This window comes from Lupinus angustifolius, chromosome LG17 (genome assembly GCF_001865875.1).
Source record: "Lupinus angustifolius cultivar Tanjil chromosome LG17, LupAngTanjil_v1.0, whole genome shotgun sequence".
Lineage (NCBI taxonomy): Eukaryota > Viridiplantae > Streptophyta > Magnoliopsida > Fabales > Fabaceae > Lupinus > Lupinus angustifolius.
Window position 1 is genome coordinate 17753538 of NC_032025.1, and position 19740 is coordinate 17773277.

Below are 19740 nucleotides of genomic sequence, written 5' to 3' on the forward strand. Positions count from 1 at the left end.
TGTAGTTGTATTTAAATATGACGTGTTGTTCGTTTTATATAAGTTTTTGTACTATGTATAAAGCTTGTATCTTGTGTAAATTCCATTTATCAGTAATATCTGAGTTCCAATATATTTATTTAAATTTACCTAAAAATAATTGTTGATGTACATCAAAAAATGATTTTTTTTTATCTCCATTATTGCATTGCATGCATTTATTAATGATTATGTTATTCTATCATTGGCTAAACCTTCACCAACGTTTCAAGTTTCAACCTTTGACCCAAACCATTAATACCTCACCCATACTTGACAACAAAAGAATGAATTTTTATCTAAAAAATGGTGAAAACTTTCTAATAAATCTGATCCAATTTGGCATGTGGGTTCATTGAATCCTTTCTTTTTGGTATAGTTATTGTTGTGGAAGAAATGAAATTGGATAAGATTGAAGAAGAGATTAGTAGTAGTAGCAGTAGAGTGAGGTTGTTGGGTAGGAAAAGCAGTAACAGTAGCAGTAATGAGTCAAGGTGGGTTGATGGAAGTGAAGTTGATTGGGATGATGAGTCTAAGCAGCATGAGAATGAAGGTAGAGAAGGTTATGGATCAGTCAGAAAGAGAAGGCTTATCAAGAAGCCTAAGAGTCTTGATTCTTTGGATGTTGAAGCTATGGAGATTGCTGGAATTCATGCTCAACACTCCAAGGTTAATAAATTATTCTCACCTTTATCATTTCTAATTTGGTAAATGGAAATTTTCTATTGAGATAATTTGGTGTCTGGAGAAAAATATAAAGTGAAAACTTGAAGATTTTCTCTATAGGACAAATTTGGTTACTAAGGGTCTATTTGCAAGTTTGGTTTTGGAGGGAAATAAGGGAAATGGAAGACTTCAGAGCCATGAAATACACATGTGAGATGACTCTGAAGTATTTTCCTTCAAAACCCAACTCGCAAACAGATTCTAAAGAAAGAAGTTTCAGCCAAATTGTGCGGAGAGGAAATTTTAAGAACAATTTGCCCCACAGAAGAAATCTACTAACCATTGAGTGACTTTTTTTGCAGGGACCAAATTGAAATGTCCTGTTTTTTATTCTCATGTCTTGTTATGGTTTATTACTTTACTTTAATATGCATCAAAATGACTAAGTATAGAACATAGCATATGTTGATTAGTATGACTCAAAAGCTATTAGTTTTTATTCATTAGGTAATAAAGAGTCACTATGGCTGTTAGGAACATTTCACCTACTATGTTAGAGCACTTATGACTCATTATGCCATTCATGTAGGAATTTATTTTTTCTGCATCAGATTTTTTGTTCTTTCATGCTGTATAAATTATGTGCATTGTTGATGAATAAAGTAATGTCTTCTACATAACACATTTCCTCTCTGCACTTTTGTTTGCTACATAACCAACATCATATATGTTATATTCGTCCTGTTCTAACATGTCTACTCAAACACTACCTTTTTGACAAAATTATTGAAGTCAATGCAATGGTTCATGCATTGCAATAGACTTCAGCATTTAAGAACTTGTTTTTCCTCTAATACCAGTCACTTTTGTTTAAAAAATTATTCATGATGTAGGAAGCAATTGAAGATTAAACATGTGTAAGATTTCTGTAAGATGGCATAGCCAATCATAACTACACTAATAATTATGGTAGTCATGTAGCATTTGAATGCATAGTTTTTGCACATATGCACTTCACCACTTTCAATAGAAGCTCAACATTATCAACTTCTGCTTCACTATTTAATTAACAGTGCAGATATCGAGCCACCTCGATCTTTAATCGATTATGGTTATTTGAATCAGGACCTTACTTTTTGGCCCACTGCTGCATTAGCATTTAAGACTCTTGGTGTGGTTTATGGTGACATGGGAACAAGTCCGCTATACGTTTTTGCTGATGTCTTCAGCAAGGTTCCGATTGGATCAGATGTTGATATCTTGGGGGCATTATCATTAGTGATGTACACAATAGCTCTAATTCCATTAGCAAAGTATGTTTTTATAGTCCTCAAAGCAAATGATAATGGAGAAGGTAAGAGATTCCACTTTTCCACTCAGAATTATTTACTTCGGTTCGTTTCAGCCTTTCAGGCATATTGTGAATCAAAATTTCATGCACTAATGGTTCAACTGTAGGAGGAACATTTGCGTTATACTCACTGATTTGCAGGTATGCAAATGTGAATCTGCTTCCGAATCGTCAACAAGCTGATGAAAATATCTCCAGTTATAGGCTCAGATTGCCTACTCCAGAGCTGGAAAGGGCTTTAAAAATAAAGGACACTTTGGAAAGGACACCATCTTTGAAAAAAGTGTTGTTGGTGTTAGTTCTTCTCGGAACTTCCATGATTATAGGAGATGGAATTCTAACCCCAGCAATATCAGGTGCATAAGCAACTTTTTGACAAAAAAAGTCCTATTGTAAGTGTTGTAGGGAATGTGACATAAAAATGTCGAATATACAAAGAAGATAACTTACTCGATCATGCATATTCGACATTTTTATGTCACATTCCCTATAACGCATCCCTTGATACAAATGATTTGTTTTAGATGTTTTCACCTTTAGAAGATGCTTGACATCTCTCTAATGAGGTGATGGAATAATTTCTGGCTCTAAAATCTCCACCTAGTAACAAGGAGAACACTAACTATATTCCGTTTCTTCTTTTCGGGGTTGCGGTTGTGGGGAGTAGACTTTGTTGAAGTGGTTAAATTGACACTTAGCTTCCTATGTCTCCATTAGATAATACCATCAATCCTTGTTCTTAACATTGTTATTATTTGTATATTACTTTTATACCATTGTAGGACCAATGTTAAGAAAAATTGCTTTTGTTGTAACTTGAGTATAATAGTCATGGTGCTTCCTTGTTACAGTGATGTCTGCCATAAGTGGTCTTCAGGGTGAAATAAAAGGATTTGGTACAGGTTGGTATACTATCCTTTTCTTTATGAGAACATTACAATTTTATTGTGGATGAAGAAAATAAATGATACATGTATAGCATAACTGAAGATGAGAAAACTCGAAATCGGGGCTAGTTTTTTTGCATACTGGAAATACAGGAAAACTTCTTTCACATGTCAGCATTAGTTGGAAACTCTTGTGGTGGCTGCTTGCTTTCCTCTGGAGGAACATATTTGTGTCCTTTTGTTAAGAGTTAGTGCAACTGCTCTATATAACTAATGCCCAATCATAAAATTTCAATATGAATCCTTCTATAGTTTTCTGGAGTAAATGTCCTTGAGGTCAAAATCTTTGAGATCTCTCAAGTGAGTAACAAGCTTGGTGTGCTTTGACCTAAGTAGGTAGAATATGGTTCTCATGGAAAACACCCAGAGATGAGAATGTTGCGCTAGATGATTGGGTATACTAGACAAGATAGGACTAGGAATGAATGCGTTGATGAAAGTCGAGGTAGCTTCTATCTTAAAAAAATGGTAGAATCTCACCTTTAGGTGGTTTGGACATCCGATAGAAGCCTCATTAAGAAGAGTAGATTAAATCGACGGTAGTCCAATTTCTAAAAGCAGTGGAAGGCCAAGAAAAATCATAGGTGAAACAAGTAGGATTTAAAAGTCAACGTTTTGTCAATGAACATGATTTACAATAGAACATCATAGCGTCATTTGATCTTGTAGCCGACCTCGCCTACTGAGAATAAGGCTTGGTTGTTGTTATTGAGCTATCAAGTATCAGCTACATGTGCTTAGATTATCTCAAAAACGTTGGCATTTATCTATCTTCTGAAACTATGGATATGGTAGTGACAAAAAAATAGTATTTTGCACTACTAACTAAGTTTTTATGTTCATACTTGCAGGTGAATTGGTTGGTATTTCAATTGTAGTCTTGGTGGCTTTGTTCAGTATACAACGGTTTGGTACCAATAAAGTCGGTTTCATGTTTTCTCCTGTACTTGCCTTATGGTTCTTCTCTCTGGGTTCTATTGGAATATACAATATAATTAAGTATGATATCACTGTTCTAAGAGCATTCAATCCAGCTTATATCTATTATTTCTTCACGCGTAATGGAAAAGGTGCATGGTCAGCTCTTGGTGGTTGTGTTCTGTGTATTACAGGTAAAAAAATTGTTCCAATTTTCATGGTTTCAGACCATGATCCCTGCAATTGATTTGAAGCCTCTTTCTTATCCCGTGAACACGATCTTTGCTTCTTCACTCATCTCATTGATGTGTTTGTAGTAGTTACCTTATTTTTCATTTGTGCCTTAGGATTATTACCCTTGAAGTTTAGAAGAAGAAAAGAAGAAAATTTTGAGAGTAAAAAACAACACTTGCTCTTTTAATACACTTGCATATAGAGATGTTTTGTTAACCAGAGAAGGAAACTGATAATAGTTTATTTCACTTAATTTATACCATTTTCCCATTTCTAGGAATTGTTTATGAATGTTTTGTTCTTCTAAGATAATTTACTCAATATCAATGGCATTTATGTTGATTCTTGCTGCATGTTGCAGTATGTAGTACCAAACTAAATAGGCTAGAAAATATAACAAAACAAGTATGATATGGAAGCTATTTCAATCACTTAGAAATAAGTAACAAATGAGGAATTTATGATGCACAGAAACAACACTCTAGGACAAGAAAACAGACAATTACATAACTAGCTCACGTATTCCTCTGCAGGTGCAGAAGCAATGTTTGCAGATCTGGGTCATTTTACGGTACCAGCAATACAGGTTTGTGAATCCTCACATTGTTTCTGTTTCAAGAGTAAGCCATTAACTTTGCAATACTAAGTCTTCTATAATTGTTTAAAACTTACTTTCTGAACTCTCTTGTGTAATTTCTTACACAGATTGCATTCACTTCTGTGGTATTTCCCTGTCTGCTTCTTGCTTATATGGGCCAAGCTGCTTATTTGCTGAAGAACCCGACTTCTTATTCACGCGTATTCTATGACTCCGTTCCAGGTGATATCGCTGACATAAAATACGAGCGACTGTCTTTAAGATTGTAACTAAAGAGATATTTGTTACGGATAGTACTAATGTCGGTATTTTCTGTTTGTGCTTTATATGAAACAGATAGTCTCTTCTGGCCGGTATTTGTTATAGCCACACTTGCTGCTATGATTGCCAGCCAAGCAATGATATCTGCCACATTTTCATGTGTAAAGCAATCTATGGCTTTGGGATGCTTCCCCAGGCTCAAGATAATTCACACCTCGAGAAAGTTCATGGGTCAAATTTACATCCCTGTAATTAATTGGTTTCTGATGATCATGTGCATAGTTGTTGTTTCCATTTTCCAAAGCACTACTGATATTGCAAATGCATATGGTAAATTGTCCCTTCTCAATTGTGTACGAGTTTTTTATTTTCTATTTTTCTTCTTTTAGGGCGACTATCGTGATGCTTTACTATAGACATTGTAAGAAAAATTTACTATATTGGGATTTCATTCAGTTTTCTGTAGTCTCAATTTGCATCTATCTTGATGTCCATGATTTCAACTTGTTAATGTGGTGACAAATGTAAAGGTATCGATCGGCTCGTGTTTGCCTCGAATATTAATTAACTTGTAGTCAATTTTCTCTTATTCACTTTTAAAACTGACCCATGCTTCATTTCTGTACTGAAAGAGAAATGCAAGTTTTCTGTGTTGAAATAAATTCAGAACAATTTACCTTGATTGTGGAGTTTATAGTATCATGAGCTTCTTTCATAATCCCAAATATTTTACAAATACTCGATTACCCGAATCGAAGATGTTAATTTACAACTGGAAGAAGCTAAATGATTGTTTTATACAGCACATATACCTTATACTAAAGACCGTAATTTGTAGTTTATCTTTACTAATGTGATTCATACCATTGTTGCAGGCATTGCTGAAGTTGGTGTCATGATGGTTAGCACCACCTTGGTGACACTTGTAATGCTTTTAATCTGGCAGACTAATTTGTTTTTGGCATTTTGTTTCCTACTTGTGTTTGGTTCAGTCGAGCTCATTTACATGTCTTCAGTCCTATCGAAAATCTTCGAGGGTGGTTGGCTTCCGCTTGTATTCGCTACCTTTTTCCTCTCCGTGATGTACACATGGAACTATGGGAGTGTATTGAAGTACCGAAGTGAAGTGAAAGAGAAGGTTTCTTCCCACTTGATGCTCGAGCTAGGCTCCGATCTTGGAACAGTTAGAGTTCCAGGATTAGGATTGCTTTATAACGAGCTTGTCCAGGGCATTCCCTCAATTTTTGTGCAGTTCCTGCTTGGCCTTCCAGCTCTTCACTCTACAATAGTTTTCGTCTGCATAAAATATGTTCCGATCCCCATGGTTCCTCAAGAGGAAAGATTCCTATTTCGAAGAGTTTGCCCGAAAGATTACCATATGTTCCGTTGCATTGCCAGGTACGGTTACAAAGATGTGAGGAAGGAAGACCACCATGCATTTGAGCAACTTCTTATCGAAAGTCTCGAGAAATTCTTGAGAAGGGAAGCTATAGAAACCGCGCTGGAATCAGAAGGGCGCTTAACCGACGACATGGATAGTGCCTCGGTGAAATCAGTGGACCCTGATGAGCTTAGGATTCCACTGATGCATGATCAGTACTTTGATGAAACAGGAAATTCTTCCTCGCACGAAACTGCAGCAGCATTGCCATCTAGTTACACGTCATTAGCCGAAGATCCTAGTCTTGAATATGAGCTTGCAGCACTTAGAGAAGCTACAGAATCAGGATGCACCTATTTGCTTGGACATGGGTATGTGAGGGCAAACAAGAACTCATTTTTCTTCAAGAAATTGGTCATAAATTACTTCTATGCATTTCTTAGAAAGAATTGCAGAGGAGGCACTGCAAATATGAGAGTACCTCATACCAATATCATTCAAGTTGGGAGGACTTATATGGTGTGATTGACCCCTACATGCCTTATTCTGCATTGCAATATCATTTCTTGAATATGGTGTGATTGATAACAACTTTAGTATATGTTGGCTCAGTTGAAATTTATATTATTACTAAATAAGCTTGTATAGTCACGAACTCCCGAAAGGGATTAGTTCCTTACCTACCTAAAAAAGGTGAGTAGATACCTTCTGTAATTGTTTCATTTTTCACTTCATCATGTATAATAGGAACCTATTACATGTAGTTTAAATAAGTGATACCCATGCTCACATTTATATATAGTGGCACATTTCTCCACAGTAGTGCTTATGTTAAAAAAAATCCAAATGAGAATTTGGTCAAGTTGATCTATAGAGCGAAATATTAATTTGGTCTTTGTACTCTATGTTAGTTTGAGTGTTAGTATTAACCTGTTAATAGACCAAATTAATTGAAAATGTGCTAAGTTAGATACCAGATTCACATTTTTGTAGATATATGTGTAGGGGTAATGTGGTATAAGCTAGTTTTTGGATTCTCTCTTCGTTGATCCATGAATAGGTGAATGGGTGTGAATAGTAAGGATGATAATCGGAAGAATTTGGATTTGGATATTAATGGATTGATGAAAAGTCATTCATTAATCCATATAAATTCATTAAATCATATTTTTAAACCATCTAATTCATTCATATTAAATGTATTACAATTCATTCATGTATCCATTTTAATCGGTAATGAATATACAATTCATTTGTTTTTTTTAATTTGAACTAATTTTTTTTTTCAATAAAGCATTATTTGAAGAAGAAAATTTCTTTTAAAAATTAGAGTAAATTTTTAGTGAAATTTTTACTAATACCCCTGAGTTTTAGTGAAATTACATAAATCACCCCTCAATTTTTTACACTTACACAAATCTCCTAATTTTTATACTTTCATTACACGGACCACCCCTGCATGAGAAAGAAGTGCAATCTTTTAAACAAAAAATGTGATAAATGTAATTAAATTAAACAAAACATGGTATATTGTAGAAACAAGTCCAAATAATATGAGTCGATAATGACAAACCACAACATCCTCTCTGACCAGCTTAACAACCCCTTCTTCCTTCACTCTAATGCCCCGTCTTAGTTACCCCACCAATGAACACTAAGAACTATCATTCATGGGCAAGAGCAATGAGGTTGGCATTAGAATCCAAAAATAAACTCAATTTCATCAATGGAAGCTTGCCACGACCTCCTCCTGAGGACCCCCTATATGGCCCTTGGGTTAGATGTAACACAATGGTGTTGTCCTGGATTCAACATTGTGTAGATGAATCCATTGTGAAATCAATATTGTGGATAGATACTGCAACTGGGGCATGGAAAGACCTACATGACAGATTCTCCCATGGAGACATCTTTAGAATCGCTACTCTTCAAAAGGAATTTTACCATCTAGATCAAGGTAACCTTGACATTTCAGATTATTTCACAAAATTAAAGACACTATGGGACGAGATCGAAGATTTCAGGCCCTTTCCTAATTGTAAATGCCTTACACCCTGTAATTGTGGAGCCATGGATTCTCTCAAGACCTATAAAGAACAAGACTATGTCATTCATTTCTTAGAAGGATTGAATGAGCAATTTGCTCATGTCAAATCCCAAATTATGCTCATGGATCCATTACCAAATATCACTAAAGCCTTTGCCCTGCTCATTCAGCAAGAAAGACAAACTCAATTACCTATCCCTCCTAGCCTAGAGCCTCATAAAAGAGCCATGAATGTTAGCTCTAGGCAAGACTCACAATATAGGAATAATCCCACAAACAATTCTTTTCGAGACAGAGGGGTCATTCCATTTAGAGGCAGAGGAAACAGGGCCACTGGCTTTGGAAGAGGGCAAAATAACAGATTCTGCACTTATTGTGAAAGAACCAATCACACCATTGAGACTTGTTATCTCAAACATGACTATCCTCCTGGATATCAATCTACAAGATCTTCTAAGATGGTTAATCATACAACTGGATACTCATTTGATACAAGCACCAACAATGAGGCTGCTCACCAAACACAGACTAGCAGTACTGGTTTTACTGAAGAACAAGTACAAGACATCCTGGACTTACTACATCAATCTAAGAAGGACCAAACACATTCAACCAACTCTGTGGTAAATTCTGCATCACTCACTCCTACACCAGGTATCCCTCTTAACTCTAAATGGCTCCTAGATACTGGGACCATTGATCACATTACTCACCAAATTGCCAGTTTTACCACATACACAACCATAACTCCTATATCTATCACCCTACCTAATGGTGATAAAATAACAACTTCTATTTCTGGATCTGTCAAACTGACTACTCATCTAACTTTATCTCATGTATTATTTGTAACACAATTCCATATCAATCTTATTTCTGTTACCAAGCTAATGCAATCTTTAGCATGTCACTTGATTTTTTCTCAGCATCAATGTGTGATCTTGCATAACAACACCAATAAAGTTTATAAATAAATAGAGACAATAAAGTTTCTCCTAGTGTAAGAAGATAATTTATCTCTTCCGGTTACTAAAATTATGACATGTGTCATATTTAACCATTTTCTATAAATATTTCTAAAACTAAAAAAAATAGTACACATGTCATACTTTTACTGATTGTAGGAGATAAGTTACCAACTGATATGAGGAGATAGTGATAAATTAAGATAAAGGTGCTATTTCATAATGTGGATGGTTGTATATTTAATTTGCCACAGTGTAGTTATGTGGCCATACACTTTACATGTTCAATATCAAACTATTTTGTCATGATATAGAAAGTCAATTAAGATGAATGAATTATGCTTAAGGTAACCTGTAATATTCAATTTATGAAACTTCTTTGGTAAATTAACTTTCCAACCAAATAGATGAAAATGAACATATTTAAGACATAAGATTTTATAAGTGATACTCTTCTCCCCTTTAGTATATATCTCTTATTAGTTACAACTCTTCCCTCCATAGTTTTTTGATATTTTAACTTTTTGCAAATCTTTTTGATGTTTTTTAGAATCCACATTTGCACTTTATTTTTCAAGCATACATTTATTTATTAATCCTCCTCCTCATCCTTTATTTTTTTTTTCATTTTTACTTAATGTAGTTCTGAATGCAGATTTAAATATATTTATTATAATCAAATTATATAAAACTTTTAGATCATTTAATATTTTCTTAAACATATCAATATTATAAAATTCGAGTCAAACATCAAATGGGGAGATGTATTAGGTTTAACCAGTTAGTATGTCCGATCAGACCGGACAATGTCATATATAATTAATAATTTCTATAAATATATAAATTCAAAATTTTATAAAATTAGCAATTATATATGTATAATTATATTGAAGTAATATTTTTCCATTTTTTGACTTGAATAAAAAAAACATTAGAGAAGATTCTTTTTTTTTTAATTTTAAGTAAACTGTTCGGTTCACTTCCTAGATTATTCCATTTAATCGGATTTAACATAGTCGGGACAAAATTTTCCTAGTTCAACCCCTATTAAAACTACAAATCAAAACTTTTCAAGTTGAGTGAACTATTAGAACGGACTGCAAATCAAAACTGTTTTCAATTGTAAATTTTAATTCTTTATTTTTAGGGCAGTGATAAAAATGAATAAAAAAGCAGTATTGATAAGGAACAAGATAGAAAGAATTCATATTGTCTGGTATCCATGATGAAATGAATGCATATTCCCCACAAACTTGGTCTTGGGTTTGGTGTCCCATATCTCATGGGTCATCTCAAGCTGAACAAAGAATGCTGAAATAAAATTAACATTAATAAAGGTAGGGTGGGTGGGGAACAAAGGGATGTCGAGGAAAGGATAAAGATCTATTGTCCCAAACGCTATAAAAAACCTATCATATTATTTACGGTATAATTAGTAATATGTATATATAGGCATCTTGGTAGGTTTTTATATATGGCAGCACAACGTTTTTCAACGTGAATTGGCCACGTTTTGTGCTATTTCCTATTATAGGAAGCCATTAATTAATTCAGATTAACTTGATTTTCACATTCTTTTTATGGTTAAAATATGTCGAGAATTATTTGTACATCATTCATACAAACAATATATATCACTAACATTCAATAAACTAATTGTCTTCCTTTTGTTAAATTTTTCATTACCTTATTTATATTCTTCCGTTGCCTTTTTATAAAAATAATTACATAACATAATAGAATCTTATAACATTGTGGGACTCTGCGGAATATTGCAGCATTCCTCTTTGCAAAGATAAATGATTTATTTACCCCACAATCATAAGTGTTATTGCTAGTAAATATTAAGTTGTATAATAATAGTTTAACTTTTCATTTGTAAGTTTATTTACATGTCATAAAGTTGTTGCTCTTACTGTTTTTCTCAGTAATCATGAATATTCATCATACCTTTATGTTAGACTCAAAAAAGGATAAATTTACATTGCTAGCTTATTTTAACTGAAATATTACGGTTTTAGTATACCTTTTAAGTTTATTATAGAATTTGTGTACTTTTTAAAAACTCGGCAATGTGATTGTCGAGTTTCATTTTTTTCCATTGGAACCATACAAGAATCGGCAACTGCAGTGGAGTTTTTTTTTTCTTTACTAATATTTTAACAAAAACTCCCATGTGATTGGAGTTTTTGGTTATTTTTTATAATTTTCAAAGGAAAATCGGCATCAGAATTGCAATTTTTTGTTTTTATTATATTTTAACAAAAACCGTAATGGCTGGAGTTTTTGATTTTTTTTAAAATTTTCTTTAACAAAAACTCCAATGTGATTGGAGTTTATTATATTTTAATGGAGTTGGAGTTTTTGACTTTTTTATTTTCCAGAAGAAAATTGACAAAATAATTAGAGTTTGTTGCCTTTATTATATCTTAATAAATCGGCCATGAGATTGAAATTTTTGTTTTTTTTAAATTTTCCAAAGAAAAATTGGCAACAAAGTTGGAGTTTTTTCCTTTAATATATTTAAATAATTCGACAACAAAGTGACTTTCTCGCAGCGGAATGAACAACAATTGAGAGTTCAACTGCTAAAAAGGAGAAAACTACTTGCATGTGATTATTCATCACATAGACGTCATTAGAATTTTGAGATTTAATAGATTAGGAAAATGTAATATTATAATATTTTTTGCTTTTTAATAATATTTGTATTTCTATATTTGAGTAAATAAATATAAAATGTGTTCCATCAATATATAAAGCTACACTCAACAATAAAAAAGTTTAAAACAATTGACAAAAATAAAAAAAACAAAAAACTATGATAAGAGTGTGATTTCAAATTCACAAAAAAAAAACTTAACTATGTTGCCAATTTTAGAGTTTTTGTTAAAACTTAATAAAAACAAAAAACTCCAACTCTAATGCTGACTTTCTTTGGAAAATTAAAAAAAAAACCAAAAGTGTTAATCTTGCTCCAACTAAGTAGGATCATCATTGGTAGTCTCCCTTTTAACTATTTAACATAGTTGCACACTTAAATTTACTAATTATTATGGATATACAATTTGATATATGAAATGATATATGTATATATATTGTTAATCACGTATATATGATGTAAAAAATTAGAGAATTAATGATAGTTTCGACAAAAAAAAATCATTACTCTATACAATTTGAATAGAAATACATATAAACAAGTGAGTGACCATAAGACGAGTCAAGTCGGGTCGGGTCATGCTTCTCCCCTAGTCAACCATAAATATTGTTTAGGTCTAATTTTTGAATCCAAACTCAATCCTAGACTTGATCCTATTTAAGTCTGATCACAATCGAGCTAAACAAGCTGAGTGGGTAGGACCAAGTCCTTCCTGCTCACCTATAGCTTATAAATCAAGACAAACTTATATATTTGACAAAAAATAAGTTACTTGATCGCATTTACATGTAAACTTGTCGTGACTAATAAATCCATATGTGATAGGTCACTTACTTATGACTTATAAGTTAGAGGTTTATTTTACTAACACTTGCACTCACATATTAAGAAACAATTCTATTTTATCAACTAGCTTAGAAGCTTATAGTTCTTTTTCACTACTAGCTTAAAAGTTTTGATATGGCTTAAGCCTAGTTGTGTGGCAAACATAATAAAATATACAAAACGATCTTTCGTGTGTAATTTCCTACTTTTAAAAACACATGCAGAACTGGGTCCTTCCTGAATCCTCAAATGTGTTTAAGAAATCCCATAATAGATCTTGAAAGTTGTTTCCTAGACATAAAGGAAAAAACAAGTACAACATTAATTCTTCAACCCAAAAAAGTTTACAATATATATATGTATATTAATTCCTCTGTATTGTCATTGTTTTCTTGTACTTTCATAATGGGGAGGAAGTTTCCACTTTCAACAATTGTGTATTCTTCAAAGCCTTGGATTCTAAGTTTATAAATAAAATAAATGGTTCTTTCAGATTTCTAAAGAGCACATGTCATGGATCTGGAAAGTGGGGTTGGTCTAAACTCTGTTAAGGTGAACTGGGCATGCTTAATAATGCTCCAAGTTTTCATTTTTCATTTTTCATTTTTATTTTAAATGTGATGTGTTTGACACTTTTGTTTTGGACCATGATATTGTTTAACCAGAATGTTGGTTTTTGTTTCTAATATGATGTGTTTGAGGCTTTTGTTTTTGTATTTAATCCATGTTAGTGTTTAACCAGAATGTTGATTTTTTGTTTTTTTGCATAGAAGAAAGAATCATGGAAAACGGTTATGATTCTTGCATATCAAAGTCTTGGAGTTGTTTATGGAGAGATAAGTACATCACCACTTTATGTGTATAGGAACACATTTGCTGAAGACATTGGTCACACAGAGTCAAATGAAGAGATTTATGGTCTTTTGTCTTTGGTCTTCTGGACTTTAACATTGGTGCCTTTAGTGAAATATGCATTCATTGTTCTCAAAGCTGATGATAATGGAGAAGGAGGAACATTTGCACTTTACTCTTTGCTGTGTCGCCACGCCAGAGTTGGCTTAATGCCCAATTGTCAGTTAGAAGACGAGAAACTCTCCATGTACAAGGATCATAGCTATGGTGTGGCGCCGGAGAAAGGATTTGGTCATATGCTCAAGTCCTTATTGGAGAAGCACAAGGTCTTGCAGCAGATTTTGTTGGTTCTTGCTTTGATAGGGACTTGCATGGTGATCGGTGTTGGAGTCCTTAAACCGCCTCTTTCGGGTGATTATTTATCCTAAGTTCTTGCTTGTTTTGGTTTAAAATTGAGACTTTTGGGTCTGTTAGTCACACCGTGTTGTTTGAATTGAATGCAGTTTTCTCAGCAATGTCTGGTCTTGAGCTTTCGATATCCAAGGAACATCATAGATGTGAGTTCATCATCAAGTTTTCTTGTGTTGAATCAACCATGACATGTTTTTGTTCAATTAGGACTTGAAGACATGTCATCTATGTATTATGTTTTTGCAACCCTTATATTCTCACACTAATTTTGTAGAGTTGGTTAATGATGTATAAATTTGTGTTCAATTACGTGTGTTCTGTTTTGGATGATTAACAGATTAATCATTGACGACAACTGTGCCTATTGAACAACCTATTAACCATCGAATACGTGTGATTAACAACGAATTTATACGTCATTAAACATGTGTAAAAAAGGTGTAAGAAAGTAGTGTAAGATGATAATTTTTTATTTTCTAGGCTAGTGATCAAAAGGAAATTTATTTTGATCTGAACTTCTTTTTAGTTTGGTTCTTTTAAGAATTGTGTAGTCCACTCTATAAAAGTATCTCTTTATTTGTTTCAATAACTTTCTTTTGATTACATCGCTCGTTATTTTATCTCTTCTGTTGTGTATGATCTCATTTTCTCTGCCTGCTGGTGATTCTTAAACATAAATTGCATAACTTGCTAATAGAACTTTCAAATCTTGATACTTGGCAGATGTAGAAGTTCCAGCTACATGCCTCATATTGACAGGCTTATTTGCCCTTCAACATTATGGCACGCACAGGGTCGGCTTCTTGTTCGCTCCCATTGTTATTACATGGCTTCTCTGCATCAGTTCCATCGGTATATACAATATCTATTACTGGAACCCTCATGTGTACCGAGCACTCTCTCCATATTATGCATTCCAATTTTTTAGGAAAACTCAAACAGGTGGTTGGATGGCCCTTGGTGGAATTTTGCTGTGCATAACAGGTTCATTTGTTTGCTTCACGGTTAATTTAGATTTTACGCCATGTTCCGCATGGCTCGGTAATCAATTTACGCCTATGTTCACATGGTTTTGTAAAGCATTCTTTCAACTTTACAGGATCAGAAGCCATGTTTGTTGATCTTGGTCACTTTTCACAATTATCAATCAAGGTATTCTAAATTCAAACTTTGTTTCCCTGTTGATATAGGATAGGTAATGAATCTACATCATAGTATATACATTGGTATGCCATGAATCGATTCAAAGCTTGTGAGTCTTGAAATTTAAAACCTTGTTCTTGCTTATCTGTGTTGTTATTTGGCCTATTGAATGGTTGCAACTGTTACCCAAGTTCGTTCGATAGAGATTGATGATCTGTGTACATTGATCTAATTTGGTATTCTCTTTCTGCATCTTATTGCAACGTTCATTTTACCCGACTTCTAATTATTCTAACTCGTTAGTTTTACAATGTGCATATTTTATCGGATAGATGTTCAAATTTGTGCAGATTGCTTTCACCATTGTGGTTTATCCATGTTTAATTCTAGCATATATGGGACAAGCTGCTTACTTTTCTAGACACCATGATATCGAGCAGGAGTATCAGTTCGGGTTTTATGTATCCGTACCAGGTAGGTAAACTATATCTCTTTCCGAAGAAGAGGATTAGATGAAAATGGAAGGAGTTCTGAGTTTTGGCACTTGTATCTTCCAGAGAAGTTGAGATGGCCTGTTCTGGTGATAGCCATACTTGCTGCGGTTGCAGGAAGTCAAGCCGTAATCACTGCGACTTTCTCAATTATCAACCAGTGCTCTGCACTAAGTTGCTTCCCTAGAGTTAAAGTGGTTCACACTTCTTCCGAAATTCATGGCCAGGTTTACATCCCTGAAATCAACTGGCTATTGATGTTCTTGTGCTTGGCTGTAACTATTGGTCTCAGAGATACAAAGCTCATGGGTAATGCAACAGGTATGACATTGATTTCAGTTTTCTTATACATCAATATTGCTGCATATAATAAGGATTTGCTTAAATTAAGAGGATTCATTTTCTGGAAGATGTAGTTATCAGAATGATTGGGCTTAGCTCTGTTACTTGTATAACATATTTGCACAATATCTCACATTTACATACTTTTGTCTATTCAATCTTTTTTAAGTTTTCTCTACTCAACTTCCCACTTCGTGTGATTAAGGCTTCGTTGTTGTTCTCTACTCAACCTCAAAACACTTGATATGTTGGTATTCCCTAATATCCGCATAAATCGAATGTCATCCCAATGTTATCTAGAAATGTCGTACCAAAAACATATATCTTGTTACTATGGCAAATAAGAATGGTTAGCAATGCTCTTATTTTCTAAATACACAAGTTTGTCCCAAGGAAAAAATGCATTCCGCGATTTAGTATTTCAGAAATAAAAAATCCTTTGTTTGTCCTTAGGAATCTTAAATGATGGACAAATAGTCCTTGATAGGGACTAATGTGTACCTAAACCTTATCATGAAAGAATTTATTTGACCAAAATTTGAGACTCTTGAGGATCAAGTTAATATTTTTCAATAATTAAATTAGAAGCGCATTTTTTCTCGGACAAATTTGGTTACTTGATAGGGACTAATGTGTACCTAGTCCTTGACAGGTTTGGCAGTGGTATCAGTGATGCTGATCACCACTTGTTTGATGTCACTGGTTATTGTACTCTGCTGGCACCGGAATGTTCTCTTAGCACTTGGATTTGTTCTTTTATTTGGCACCATTGAGGCTCTCTTCTTTTCAGCTTCAATTGTCAAGTTCTTTGAAGGTGCATGGATTCCAATTGCTTTAGCATTTGTTTTAATCACTATCATGTACATTTGGCACTATGGCACTCTCAAAAAATATGAATTTGATGTTCAAAACAAGGTTTCAATCAACTGGCTACTCAGTCTTGGCCCTAGCTTAGGCTTTGTTAGAGTACGCGGCATCGGCCTTGTTCATACCGAATTAGTCTCTGGAATTCCTGCAATCTTCTCCCACTTTGTAACCAACCTCCCAGCTTTCCACCAAGTCCTTGTCTTCCTATGCATCAAACATGTCCCACTTCCACATGTTAGACCCGAGGAAAGGTTCTTAGTCGGTTGCGTCGGGCCAAGAGGAAACAGAATATACAGATGCATAGTGAGATATGGATACTGTGATGTGCACAAAGATGATGTTGAGTTTGAGAAAGATGTTGTCTTCAGCATAGCTGAGTTCATAAGAAAAGGAACAACTTCAAATGAGGCTGAGGTTGTTGAAAAAGATGATGATAAAATGATAGTTGTTGGAACATGTACAAATCCTAGTTTCATTAGTGAACATAATCATAATGACCATGATGTTAAAGAGGTTAAAGAGTTAAAGTCACCTATGTTGAATCAACCAAAGAAAAGGGTAAAGTTTGTTTTACCAGAAAGTCCAAAGTTTGATGACAAGGGTGCAATGGAGGAGTTGATGGAAGCAAGGGAAGCTGGTGTGACTTACATTATAGGACACTCATATATGAGAGCCAAACAAGGGTCCAACATGCTGAAGAAAATAGTTATTAGTTTGGGTTATGAGTTCTTAAGGAGGAATAGTAGGGCACCTTCCTATGTAGTTAATGTACCTCATGCATCAACTCTTGAAGTTGGGATACAATACCAAGTTTAATTTTGGTGACATAGAGTTAATCATGTAAATGTTGTCATCATATGTAAAGGGAGAGAGATCACTTGTCTCCAAGGATGTCCCATTCTCTGTCCCGGACCAATCAGAATGTTAATTTTTGTTTTAAATTTTTTTTCTTTTATTCACGTGACAATATCCGGTTAGCCCAAGACAGAGAATAAAACATCCTTAGAAATAGGTGATATTTGTCTTATATAAAGAACCACCACCACATACCAAGTGGTGGTAGGAAAGGTAGTGTAGAAATCTTGTCTTACTCATTTTCCTTCAACTACAAATATAGCTCATGGCTTTATGTTTATTTATAAATGCATTTGGTATTCACCTAACTATACATCCATTTCACTAAGGAAAGGGAGAGTATCATACTTCATCATCATTGCCATTTCTTGAAGTTTCATAAAAAGAGGTTGAATTGTATGGATTAACTATTTTTCCAAAATCACTCTTTTCAAAAAAAAAAATCTATAGCTATCAAAATAATAGCCATTGATCAAAGCAATTAAGAGTAAATAAATTCTGAGAATAAATTATCCCATAATATAAGAATAACATATTGATTTATATTGGTTCCATCAACTCGAGCTCAATACATATTTACCTTTTTCACTATTGATTGAAAGATCATTCATTATTACTCAAATACTATAAGTATTATATAATTCATTATTACTTCAAATACTATAACTATTAACTCCTCTTTAGATAACTTATGAGTATTCCTTATTCTATGTGTAACTTAGAGTTTTCACTCCTCTTCGGGTAACATAAAATATTCTCACCTCTCCATGCAACAAATATTAGTATTAGATTGTTGGTTTTTATCTGATTCTACTCACACATTAAGGATATGACATTTCTTATATCAATAATAAAGCTTGTAAAACTTTATTATTCTTCTGTATTCTATAATCTTTCAAAGTATTTCCTTTTAGTTTAGCTCAATTTCTTTCTCTTTTTCTTTGCTTTTTATCAGAGTTGTGTACAAATATATACAGGGAGAAAGAAAGAGGAATGCAACAACATAATGTATATATATTCCTATAAATGATCTATTTTGAATTATCTTTGTGATTGACTGCATCCGAAGTTTTCTAATATTTATTGCATCAATTTTACTTTTTAGTGTGACTTTATATGTTATTTTTGACTTTCTACTTAATGGGTAAACTTTGTCGTCTAAAATAAAAATAAAAATATTATTATCACAACACTGTAGTCAAAATTTAAATATAAATCAGTATCACAAACAAAGGAAAAAACTGGAACAATGGAAAAATATCTATCTCTAAGATTTGAACTACTTATTTCGGAACTTTGTCCCAAACCTGTTACTATCTTGAGCGATTGTTCAACTCTTTGATATAAAGTCTGCCGACATATTGTCCTCTCTTAAAACACAGTGAAATTGAACATCCCAATCTTCTATAATTAAATGACGAATACTATTAATGGCATGGCAAGACAATGAATACTAATATGTAAACTCTTAAATATGATATTTATCGCCTCTAGACAACCACTCTCTAAGATTAAATTAAGATAACCCAAATTCCATATCAACCTTAGGCCACATTCTATGAAATTCACCAAGGATGGGAGATCCAATAACAAAGTTAGCTGAAAACTCATAAATCCAATGTCTATCATTGTGGGTCATTCCTCCACCAATGACCAAATTATCACCCATGTTATACCTTCCATCCACTTTGAGCATCAAAACACCATTATCTGGTTTACACCACTTGATACATGGTTGATAATATTTTGAAGAAAATTAATCATGTAACCGATGGACATTTTTTGAAATATAATCAATATTCTAAGAGATATTCTCAAAGATAAAGTTATTCTTCCACCTTCAGGCCCACCAGACACCCGCTAGAAATGATTTCCCATGAGGAGGTCAAGAATTCTCCAATAGCCA

General features: G+C 33.6%; 1 protein-coding gene and 1 pseudogene across 1 annotated transcript; both read left to right on the plus strand.

Moving 5' to 3' along the window:
* Window positions 257-7173, plus strand: LOC109331986 (putative potassium transporter 12). The gene is made up of 9 exons (XM_019566818.1): window positions 257-687; window positions 1810-2038; window positions 2143-2391; window positions 2887-2937; window positions 3834-4094; window positions 4668-4720; window positions 4840-4954; window positions 5069-5323; window positions 5869-7173. Exons 1-9 carry the CDS (start codon window positions 415-417, stop codon window positions 6897-6899), a joined length of 2517 nt encoding a protein of 838 aa, XP_019422363.1. The 5' UTR covers window positions 257-414; the 3' UTR covers window positions 6900-7173.
* On the plus strand, window positions 8022-17955 carry LOC109330931 (annotated as a pseudogene).